This window comes from Myiozetetes cayanensis, unplaced genomic scaffold, assembly GCF_022539395.1.
Source record: "Myiozetetes cayanensis isolate MyiCay16 unplaced genomic scaffold, myiCay2020 scf1107, whole genome shotgun sequence".
NCBI classification, from domain to species: domain Eukaryota; kingdom Metazoa; phylum Chordata; class Aves; order Passeriformes; family Tyrannidae; genus Myiozetetes; species Myiozetetes cayanensis.
In genome coordinates, this window is record NW_026086724.1 from 1 (window position 1) to 12398 (window position 12398).

General features: G+C 54.3%; 1 protein-coding gene across 1 annotated transcript; it reads right to left on the reverse strand.

The window, feature by feature from the left end:
* Positions 1–1487: 1487 nt before the first annotated feature.
* On the reverse strand, positions 1488–7580 carry LOC126635143 (transcriptional repressor p66-beta-like). Its single transcript, XM_050306081.1, has 3 exons — positions 7420–7580; positions 5243–5360; positions 1488–1870 (listed from the first exon to the last, which is right to left on the reverse strand). Exons 1-3 carry the CDS (start codon positions 7546–7548, stop codon positions 1737–1739), a joined length of 381 nt encoding a protein of 126 aa, XP_050162038.1. The 5' UTR covers positions 7549–7580; the 3' UTR covers positions 1488–1736.
* Positions 7581–12398: the final 4818 nt, after the last annotated feature.

Genomic DNA, 12398 nt, shown 5'->3' on the forward strand with positions numbered 1-12398 from the left:
TCTCCTGGATCCTCCTGGTGGGTCCAGCTGGGTCTGGGATCCCTGGGATGGGATCCAAGGGGTCAGGATCAGCATCTCCTGGATCCTCCTGGTGGGTCCAGCGGGGTCTGGGATCCCTTGGGATGGGATCCAAGGGGTCCTGGTGGGTCCAGCGGGGTCTGGGATCCTTGGGAAGGGATCCAAGGGTCCTGGTGGGTCCAGTGGGGTCTGGGATCGGATCCAAGGGGTCTCCTGGATCCTCCTGGTGGGTCCAGCAGGGTCTGGGATCCCTGGGATGGGATCCAAGGGGTCTCCTGGATCCTCCTGGTGAGTCCAGTTGGGTCTGGGATCCTTGGGATGGAATACATGGAGTCTCCTGGATCCTTTTGTGGAGTCAAAGGGGGTTTGGGACCCCCAGGATCGGAGCTGGGGGTTTGGGACCCCTAGGATCGGAGCTGGGGGGGTTTGGGACCCCCAGGATCAGAACCAAAGGGGTTTTGGGACCCCCAGGATCAGAACTGGGGGGGTTGTGGGACCCCCAGGATCGGAGCTGAGGGGTTTGGGACCCCCAGGATCAGAACCAAAGGGGTTTTGGGACCCCAGGATTGGAGTTGAGGGGTTTGGGACCCCCAGGATCGGAACCAAAAGGGTTTTGGGACCCCCAGGATTGGAACTGAGGGGGTTTGGGACCCCCAGGATCGGAGTTGGAGGGGGTTTGGGACCCCCAGGATCAAAGTCAAAGGGGTTTTGGGACCCCCAGGATTGGAACTAAAGGGGTTTGGGACCCCCAGGATCGGAGTTGAGGGGTTTGGGACCCCCAGGATTGGAGTTGAGGGGGTTTGGGACCCCCAGGATTGGAGTTGAGGGGGTTTGGGACCCCCAGGATTGGAGTTGGGGGGATTTTGGGACCCCCAGGATCAAAACCAAAGGGGTTTTGGGACCCCAACCCCCCCCCAGTCAGCACAGGCTGCCCCTAAATCCCCCCCTTTCCCAAAAACAGTCCCCAGAATTCCAGGCAGGAATTTCCCCCCTGGGCAAAGTCTCTTGAAATAATAATAATAATAATAAAAAAAAAGCTTCAAGCAATCCAGGGAGCGAAGGAAAACGGGGCTGGAGGAGGGAATTGAGGGAAAAAAGGAGGGGGAAAATAAAGAGGGAAAAAAAAAAACACCCCCCCCAAAAAAAAGGGTGTAAAAAAATAAAATAAAATAAAAAAACCCAAAACCCCACAGAGAGGGAGGAAAAAATAAAATAAAATAAAAAAACCCCAAAACCCCCCACAGAGGGGAGGAAAAAATAAAATAAAATAAAAAAAAAACCAAAACCCCACGAGGTGGAGGGAAAAAAATAAAATAAAATAAAAAAACCCCAAAACCCCCACAGAGAGGGGAAAAAATAAAATAAAATAATAAAAAACCCCAAAACCCCACAGAGGGGGAGGAAAAAAAAATAAAATAAAAAAAAACCCCACAGAGGGGGAAAAAAATAATAAAAAAAAAGAAGCCTGGGGGATACCAAAAACCTGGAAAAAGGGGGTGGGATGGATAAGGGGGTGGCTTTGCCTTGTCTTTGTTCTCCCAGGTTTTTTTTTCCTGGTTGGTTTTTTTTTTTTTCCTTATTTTTTTTTTCCTTTTTTTCCAGGGTTTTTTTTCCTTTTTTCCGGGGTTTTTTTTTCCTTTTTTTCCGGGGGTTTTTTCCCCCCAAAAAAAACACAACCTTGTGAGGGGCAGGAGGAGCCCCAGGGGGGTGAGGGGGGGTTATTTCTGTCCGCTGATGGGCTGGGATATGGAGCGGGGTGGGATCATATCCAGCAGATATTCCCGCTGCCGCTCCGCCAGGCTCGACGCTTTGTGGGCGCCCAGCCCGGCGTTCAGGTACGCGATGTTCACCCCTGGGGGGAGGGACACGGGAGGGGAGGGGGGATAAACAATCCAGAAAGGGAGGGGACACCAAAATGCACCCCCAGCCCAGCCCAGCCCATCCCATCCCAGCCCAGCCTAGCCCAGCCCAGCCCAGCCCAGCCCAGCCCGGCCCGGCCCAGCCCATCCCATCCCACCCCATCCAATCCAATCCCATTCCATCCCATCCCATCCCATCCCCCAGAAAGAGAGGGAGCCCAAAAGAGACACTCAGAGCACAGAGGGAACCCAAAATAGACCCCCATCCCATCCCATCCATTCATTTCCATCCCATCCCATCCATCAAATCCATCAAATCCTATCCATCCCATCCCATCCCATCCCCAGAAAGGGAGGGAGCCCAAAAGAGACACTCAGAGCACAAAGGGAGCCCCAAAATGCACCTCTATCCCATCCCATCCCATCCCATCCCAGCCCATCCCATCCCAGCCCAGCCCAGCCCAGCCCAGCCCAGCCCAGCCCAGCCCAGCCCCCATCCCATCCCATCCCATCCCATCCCATCCCATCCCATCCCATCCCATCCTATCCCATCCCAGCCTAGCCCAGCCCAGCCCAGCCCAGCCTAGCCCAGCCCATCCCATCCCATCCCATCAATCCCATCCCATCCCATCCCATCCCATCCATCAAATCCATCAAATCCTATCCATCCCATCCCATCCCCCAGAAAGGGAGGGACCCCAAAATACACACCCAGAAAGAGGGAACCCAAAATACACACCCAAAACAGCCCAGGGGCACCCAAAACACCCCCTCACTCAGGGACCCCAAAATACACACCCAGAGCACCCAGAGCACCCAGAGCACAGAGGGAGCCCCAAAACACACACCCATCCCATCCATTCATTTCCATCCCATCCCATCCATCAAATCCATCAAATCCTATCCATCCCATTCCATCCCATCCCATCCCATCCCACCCCATCCCATCCCATCCCATCCCATCCCATCCCATCCCTCAGAAAGGGAGGGAGCCCAAAAGAGACACCCAGAGCACAGAGGGAACCCCAAAATGCACCCCATCCCATCCCATCCCATCCCATCCCATCCCATCCCATCAATCCCATCCATCCTACCCATCCCATCCCATCCCATCCCATCCCATCCCATCCCATCCCATCCCATCCCATCCCACTCAGCCCAGCCCATCCCATCCCATCCCATCCCATCCCATCCCATCCCAGCCCAGCCCAGTCCAGCCCAGCTCAATCCCATCCCATCAATCCTATCCCATCCCATCCCATCCCATCCCATCCTATCCCATCCCATCCCATCCCATCCCATCCCATCCCTATCTCCATCCCATCCCAGCCCAGCCTATCTCATCCCATCTCCATCCCATCCCTATCCCTATCTCCATCCCATCCCATCCCATCCTACTGCTCCCATCCCATCCCATCCCATCCCATCCCATCCCATCCCATCCCATCCCATCCCATCCCATCCCATCCCATCCCAGCTCCAGCCTCAGCTCAGCTTCAGCCCTAGCTCAGCCCAGCTCCATCAATCCCATCCCATCAATCCCATCCCATCCTATCCCATCCCATCCCTATCCCATCCATCCCATCCCATCCCATCCCTATCCCAGCCCAGCCCAGCCCATCCCATCCCCCAGAAAGGGAGGGAGCCCAAAAGAGACACCCAGAAAGGGAGGGAACCCAAAATAGACACCCAGAGCACAGAGGGAGCCTCAAAACTACCCTCACTCCACCCAGGGACCCCAAAATAGACACCCAGAAAGGGAGGGAGCCCAAAAGAGACACTCAGAGCACAGAGGGAGCCTCCAGAACAGACACCCATCCCATCCCATCCCATCCCATCCCATCCTCAGCCCAGCCCATCTCAGCCTATCCCATCCCATCTCATCTCATCCCATCCCATCCCATCCCATCCTATCCCAGCCCGTGCCCAGCCCAGCCTATCAATCCCATCCCATCTCAGCCTATCCTATCCTCATCCCATCCCATCCTATCCCATCTCATCCCTATCCCAGCCCAGCCCTATCTCCATCCTATCCTATCCCTATCCCAGCCCAGCCAGCTCTAGCCTGTGCCCAGCCTAGCCTATCAATCCCATCTCATCCAGCCCATCCTATCCCATCTCTATCTCATCCATCCCAGCTCATTCCATCTCATCCTATCCCATCCATCAATTCTATCTCTATCAATTCTATCTCTATCTCTATCTCTATCTATCCTATCTCTATCTCTATCTCATTCTATCATCCTATCTCTATCAATCTCTATCTCATCTCTATCTCTATCTCTATCTCTATCTCATTCTCATTCTATCTCATTCTATCTCATTCTATCATCTCATCTCATTCTATCTCTATCTCTATTCTATCATTCTATCTCATCCTATCTCTATTCTCTCATTCTATTCTATCATCATTCTATTCTATCTCTATCCTATCAATTCTATCTCAATTCTATTCTATTCTATCTCTATTCTCATTCTATCTCTATCTCTATCTCTATCCTATTCTATCTCTATCTCTATCAATTCTATCTCTATCTCTATCTCTATCTCTATCTCTATCTCTATTCTATCTCTATCTCTATTCATTCTCATTCTATTCTCATCTCTATCTCTATCTCATCCTATCTCTATCTCTATTGTCTCCTATCTCATCTCTATCTCTATCTCTATCTCTATCATCTCTCATCCTCATCTCTATCCCTAGCTCATCTCTATCACATCTCATCCCATCCCATCTATTCCCATCAATCCCTATCCCATCCCATCCCATCAATCCATCCCTATCCATCCCATCATTCCCATCCTATCTCATCCCATCCCATCCATCCTATCAATCCTATCTCCATCAATCCCATCCCATCCCATCCCATCCCATCCCATCAATCCCATCCCATCTCCATCTCCAATCCCAGCCTAGTCCCATCCTATCAATCCCATCCCATCCATCCCATCCATCATTCCCATCAATCCATCCCATCCCATCCTATCAATCTCATCCCATCCATCCCATCAATCCCATCCTCATCCCATCTCATCCCAGCCCAGCCTAGCCTATCCCATCATTTCCATCCTATCTCCATTTGATTCCATCTATCAAATCCTATCTATCTCTGTCAATTCTATCTCATCTCCATCAATCCTATCCTATCCCATCTCATTCTCATCTCCATCTCATCCCATCTCATCTCATCCCATCAATCCTATCTATCAATCCCATCAATCCTATCAATCCCATCCCTATCAATCCCATCCCATCCTATCCTATCAATCCCATCCCATCAATCCCATCCCATCAATCCCATCCCATCCCATCAATCCCATCCCATCAATCCCATCCCATCAATCCCATCCATCCCATTCCATACCTGGCATCCCGAGCAGCCCCCCTGCCACGGAGAGCTGGGGGGCCTGGGCGAAGTTGGAGAGCATGGAGCGGGCAGAGGTGGGAATTCCGCGCTGGAGGCTGCTCTGGGGCTGCGGGGCCTGCGGGAAAAGGGCATGGATACCCCTGGAATGGGGGGGGGGACATCCCAGTGATCCCATCCCACTGATCCCAACCCAGTGATCCCAGCCTGTCCCATCCCAGTGATCCCAACCCAGTGATCCCAGCCTGTCCCACCCCAGTGGTCCCAGTCTGTTCCATCCCAGTGATCCCAGCCTGTCCCATCCCAGTGATCCCGGCCTGTCCCATCCCAGTGATCCCAGCCTGTCTCATCCCAGTGATCCCACCTGCCAGAGGGAGTGCCTCAGGATGCCGTCCATCCCACCCTCTCCCTCCCCACCATTCCCAGGTGATTATTCCCATTCCCAGGTGATTATTCCCATTCCCATTCCCAGGTCACTCCCAGCCATTCCCATCCATTCCCAGGTGATTATTCCCATTCCCATCCATTCCCAGCCATTCCCAGCCATTCCCAGGTGATTATTCCCATTCCCATCCATTCCCAGCCATTCCCATCCATTCCCAGGTGATTATTCCCATTCCCATCCATTCCCAGCCATTCCCAGCCATTCCCAGGTGATTATTCCCATTCCCATTCCCATCCATTCCCATCCATTCCCAGCCATTCCCAGGTGATTATTCCCATTCCCATTCCCAGGTCACTCCCAGCCATTCCCAGGTGATTATTCCCATTCCCACCTGCCGGAGGGAGTGGTGCCTCAGGATGCCGTCCATCCCCCCCTCTCCCTCCCCACCATTCCCAGCCATTCCCAGGTCATTCCCATCCATTCCCATCCATTCCTAGGCCTTTCCCAGCCATTCCCATGCCATTCCCATGCCATTCCCAGGCATTCCCATGCCGTTATTCCCACCTGCCGGAGGGAGTGGTGCCTCAGGATGCCGTCCATCCCCTCTCCCTCCCCACCATTCCCATCCATTCCCAGGTGATTATTCCCATTCCCAGGTGATTATTCCCATTCCCATTCCCACCTGCTGGAGGGAGTGGTGCCTCAGGATGCCGTCCAGCCCACCCTCTCCCTCCCCACCATTCCCAGGTGATTATTCCCATTCCCAGGTGATTATTCCCAGTCATTCCCATTCCCATTCCCACACCTGCCGGAGGGAGTGGTGCCTCAGGATGCCGTCCATCCCCTCTCCCTCCCCACCATTCCCATCCATTCCTAGGCCTTTCCCAGCCATTCCCATGCCATTCCCAGGCATTCCCATGCCATTCCCAGGCATTCCCATGCCGTTATTCCCATACCTGCCGGAGGGAGTGGTGCCTCAGGATGCCGTCCATCCCATCCCATCTCCTCTCCCTCCCCACCATTCCCATGCCATTCCCAGCCATTCCCAGGTCATTCCCATCCATTCCCAGGCCATTCCCAGCCATTCCCATGCCGTTATTCCCACCTGCCGGAGGGAGTGGTGCCTCAGGATGCCGTCCATCCCATCCCCTCTCCCTCCCCACCATTCCCATGCCATTCCCAGTCATTTCCAGGCCATTCCCAGCCATTCCCAGGTGATTATTCCCATTCCCATTCCCATTCCCATTCCCATTCCCATTCCCACACCTGCCGGAGGGAGCGGTGCCTTAGGATGCCGTCCATCCCCTCTCCCTCCCCACCATTCCCAGCCATTCCCAGGTCATTCCCATTCCCATTCCCACACCTGCCGGAGGGAGTGGTGCCTCAGGATGCCGTCCATCCCCTCTCCCTCCCCACCATTCCCATGCCATTCCCATCCATTCCCAGGTGATTATTCCCATTCCCAGCCAGTATTCCCATTCCCATTCCCACCTGCCGGAGGGAGTGGTGCCTCAGGATGCCGTCCATCCCATCCCCTCTCCCTCCCTACCATTCCCAGCCATTCCCAGGTCATTCCCAGCCATTCCCAGGTCATTCCCAGCCATTCCCATGCCATTCCCAGCCATTCCCATGCCGTTATTCCCGTACCTGCCGGAGGGAGTGGTGCCTCAGGATGCCGTCCATCCCATCCCCTCTCCCTCCCCACCATTCCCAGCCATTCCCATCCATTCCCAGGTCATTCCCAGCTCATTCCCAGGTGATCATTCCCATTCCCATGCCGTTATTCCCGTACCTGCCGGAGGGAGTGGTGCCTCAGGATGCCGTCCTGTTTGCCCACGGCGGGCACGGCGGGCGCGGCCGTTGGGGACAGAGCCGCCTGCTGCTGCAGCCTCTGCTCGATCTCCTGCACCGAACGGGGCATTCCCCCCGGGAACGGGGCATTCCCAACGGGAATGGGGCATTCCCAATGGGAACGGAGCATTCCCAACAGGAATGGGGCATTCCCAACAGGAACGGGGCATTCCCAACGGGAACGGGGCATTCCCATTGGAACGGGGCATTCCCATTGAGAACAGAGCATTCCCAATGGGAACGGGGTATTCCCATTGGAACGGGGCATTCCCAATGGGAACGGGGCATTCCCATTGGAACGGGGCATTCCCAATGGGAACGGAGCATTCCCAACGGGAACGGGGCATTCCCAACGGGAACGGGGCATTCCCAACGGGAACAGCACAGTCCCGGGGGATGGGATGGGATGGGATTGATGGGATGGAATGGGATTGATGGGATGGGATGGGATTGATGGGATGAATGGAGCGAAGGAAAACGGGTTGGAGGAGGGAATTGAGGGAAAAAGGAGGGGAAAATAAGAGGAGAAAAAACACCCCCCAAAAAAAAGGGTGAAAAAATAAAATAAAATAAAAAAAAAACCAAACCCCACAGTGGGGGGGAAAAAATAAAATAAAAAAAAACCAAAACCCCACAGAGGGGGAGGAAAAATAAAATAAAATAAAACTCCCAAAACCCTACAGAGGGGGAAAATAAAATAAAATAAAAACCCAAAACCCCACAGAGGGGAAAAATAAAATAAAATAAAAAAACCCCAAAACCCCCACAGAGAGGGGGAAAAAAAATAAAATAAAATAATAAAAACCCCAAAACCCCACAGAGAGGGGGAAAAAAATAAAATAAAAAAAACCCAAAACCCCACAGAGAGGGGAAAAAAATAAATAAAATTAAAAAGACCCCACAGAGGGGGGAAAATAAAATAAAAAAAAACCCCACAGAGGGAAGGAAAAAAAATAATAAAAAAAAGAAGCCTGGGGGATACCAAAAACCTGGAAAAAGGGGGGTGGGATGGATAAGGGTGGCTTTGCCTTGTCTTTGTTCTCCCTGTAGTTTTTTTTCCTGGTTGGTTTTTTTTCTCCTTTTTTTTTTCCTTTTTTCCAGGGTTTTTTTCTTTTTCCGGGGTTTTTTTCCTTTTTTCCGGTTTTTTTCCTTTTTCCGGGTTTTTTTTTCCTTCTTTTTCCGGGTTTTCCCAAAAAATACAACCTTGTGAGGGGCAGGAGGAGCTCTCAGGGGTGAGGGGGTTATTTCTGTCCGCTGATGGGCTGGGATATGGAGCGGTGGGATCATATCCAGCAGATATTTCCAGCTGCCGCTCCGCCAGGCCTCGACGCTTGTGGGCGCCCAGCCCGGCGCTCAGTGCACGCGATGTTCACCCTGGGGGAGGGACACGGAGGGGAGGGGATAAACAATCCAGAAAGGAGGGACACCAAAATGCACCCCCAGCCCAGCACAGACCAGCCCAGACCAGCCCAGCCCAGCCCATCAATCCCATCCCATCCCATCCCATCCCATCCCATCCCATCCAATCCCATCCCATCAATCCCATCCCATCCCATCCCATCCCATCCCATCCCATCCAATCCCATCCCATCAATCCCATACCTGTATCCCATCCCATCCATCCCATACCTGTATCCCATCCCTGTATCCCATCCCATCCCATCCCATCAATCCCATCCCTGTATCCCATCCCATCCCATCCCATCCCATCCCCTCCCATTGCAACCCAGCCCAGCCCAGCCCATCCAATCCCATCCCATCCGATCCCATCCCATCCCATCCCTGTATCCCATCCCATCTGATCCCATCCCATCCCATCCCCCAGAAAGGGAGGGGACCCAAAATAGACACCCAGAAAGGGAGGGAGCCCCAGAATGCACCCCCAGAGCAGCACAGGAGCACCCAAAATAGACCCCCATTCCATCCATTCATTTCCATCCCATCCCATCCCATCCATCCCATCAATCCCATTTGATTCCAATCCTATCCATCCTGTCCATCCCATCCCATCCCATCAATCCCATCATTTCCATCCCATCCCATCCCATCCATCTCATCCCATCCCATCCCATCAATCCCATTTGATTCCAATCCTATCCATCCTGTCCATCCCATCCCATCCCATCAATCCCATTTGATTCCAATCCTATCCATCCTGTCCATCCCATCCCATCCCATCAATCTCATCATTTCCAGCCCATCCCATCCCATCCCAGCCCATCCCATCCCAGCCCAGCCCAGCCCAGCCCATCATTCCCATCCCATCCCATCCCAGCCCATCCCATCCCATCCCATCCCATCCCATCCCATCCCATCCCATCCTCCAAAGAGAGGGAGCCCAAAAGAGACACAGAGGAGCCCCAAAATGCACCCCATCCCATCCCATCCCATCCATTCATTTCCATCCCATCCCATCCCATCCATCAAATCCATCAAATCCTATCCATCCCATCCCATCCCAGCCCAGCCCAGCCCAGCCAGCCTAACTCAGCCCAGCAATCCCATCCCATCCATCCCATCCCATCCCATCAATCCCATCCCATCCCATCTCATCCCATCCCATCCCATCCCATCCCATCCCATCCCATCCCATCAATCCCATCCCATCCTATCCCATCCCATCCCATCCCATCCCATCCCATCCCATCCCATCCCATCCCATCCCATCAATCCCATCCCATCCCATCCCATCCCATCCCATCAATCCCATCAATCCCATCAATCCCATCCCATCCCATCCCTGTATCCCATCCCATCATTCCCATCAATCCCATCCATCCCATTCCATACCTGGCATCCCGAGCAGCCCCCCTGCCACGGAGAGCTGGGGGGCCTGGGCGAAGTTGGAGAGCATGGAGCGGGCAGAGGTGGGAATTCCGCGCTGGAGGCTGCTCTGGGGCTGCGGGGCCTGCGGGAAAAGGGCATGGATACCCCTGGAATGGGGGGGGGGGACATCCCAGTGATCCCAACCCAGTGATCCCAACCCAGTGATCCCAACTGTCCCATCCCAGTGATCCCAACCCAGTGATCCCAGCCTGTCCCATCCCATCCCATCCCCTCCCAGTGATCCCATCCCAGTGATCCCAACCCAGTGATCCCAGCTGTCCCATCCCATTCCATCCCAGTGATCCCAACCCAGTGATCCCAGCCTGTCCCATCCCAGTGATCCCAGCCTGTCCCACCCCAGTGATCCCAGCCTGTCCCATCCCAGTGATCCCAGCCTGTCCCATCCCATCCCAGTGATCCCAGCCTGGCTCATCCCAGTGATCCCAGCCTGTCCCATCCCATCCCAGTGATCCCAGCCTGGCTCATCCCAGTGATCCCAGCCTGGCTCATCCCAGAGATCCCAGCCTGTCCCATCCCAGCCCATCCCTCTTGATGATGCCATCCCATCCCATCCCATCCCATCCCATCCCATCCCATCCCATCCCATCCCATCCCATCCCGCTCTCCCCCATCCTGTCCCATCCCATTTATTCCATTCCACCCCACCCCACCCCACCCCATCCTCTCTCCCTCCCCACCAGTCCCAGGTCATTCCCAGGTCATTCCCAGCCATTCCCATCCATTCCCAGGTCATTCCCAAGCCATTCCCAGATCATTCCCAGGCCATTCCCATCCATTCCCAGGTGATTATTCCCATCCATTCCCATCCATTCCCAGGTCATTCTCAGGTCATTCCCATCCATTCCCATGTCATTCCCAGCCATTCCCAGGTGATTATTCCCATTCCCATTCCCACACATGCCGGAGGGAGTGGTGCCTCAGGATGCCGTCCATCCCACCCTCTCCCTCCCCACCATTCCCAGCCATTCCCATGCCATTCCCAGGTCATTCCCAGGCCATTCCCATTCCCATTCCCATTCCCATTCCCATTCCCACACCTGCCGGAGGGAGTGGTGCCTCAGGATGTCGTCCATCCCACCCTCTCCCTCCCCACCATTCCCAGGTCATTCCCATCCATTCCCAGGTGATTTTTCCCATTCCCAGGTGATTATTCCCATTCCCATTCCCATTCCCAGGTGATTATTCCCATTCCCAGGTGATTATTCCCATTCCCATTCCCATTCCCATACCTGCCGGAGGGAGTGGTGCCTTAGGATGCCGTCCATCCCCTCTCCCTCCCCACCATTCCCAGCCATTCCCAGTCATTCCCATTCCCATTCCCATACCTGCCGGAGGGAGTGGTGCCTCAGGATGCCGTCCATCCCATCCCATCTCCTCTCCCTCCCCACCATTCCCAGGTGATTATTCCCATTCCCAGGTGATTGTCCCATTCCATTCCCAGGTCACTCCCAGATTCCATCCATTCTCAGTGATTATTCCCATTCCCAGTCCATTCCCATGCCATTCCCAGTGCTCATTCCCAGGTCATCATTCCCATTCCCATCCATTCCCATCCGCCATTCCTCATGCCATTCCCAGGTGATTATTCCCATTCCCATCATTCCCATCCATTCCCAGCCATTCCCAGGTGATTATTCCCATTCCCATTCCCATTCCCCACTCCATTCCCACGCCATTCCCAGCTGATTCCATTCCCATTCCCATTCCCAGGTGCCATCCCAGCCATTCCCATTCCCATTCCCATTCCACCTGCCGGGGAGTGGTGCCTCAGGATGCCGTCCATCCCACCCTCTCCCTCCCCACCATTCCCAGCCATTCCCATCCATTCCCAGGTCATTCCCAGCCATTCCCATCCATTCCTAGGCCTTTCCCAGCCATTCCCATGCCATTCCCAGCCATTCCCATGCCATTCCCAGGCATTCCCATGCCGTTATTCCCACCTGCCAGAGGGAGTGGTGCCTCAGGATGCCGTCCATCCCACCCTCTCCCTCCCCACCATTCCCAGGCCATTCCCAGGTCATTTCCATCCATTCCCAGCCATTCCCATTCCCATTCCCATTCCCACCTGCCGGA

Coding starts and splice junctions, on each gene's coding strand:
- LOC126635143 (XM_050306081.1), bottom strand. CDS start 7,548: ATGCCCCGTTCGGTGCAGGAGATCGAGCAGAGGCTGCAGCAGCAGGCG. Junction 5,361..7,419: donor GGCACCACTCCCTCCGGCAG/GTACGGGAATAA, acceptor CTTTTCCCGCAG/GCCCCGCAGCCCCAGAGCAG. Junction 1,871..5,242: donor GGGGCTGCTCGGGATGCCAG/GTATGGAATGGG, acceptor CCCTCCCCCCAG/GGGTGAACATCGCGTACCTG.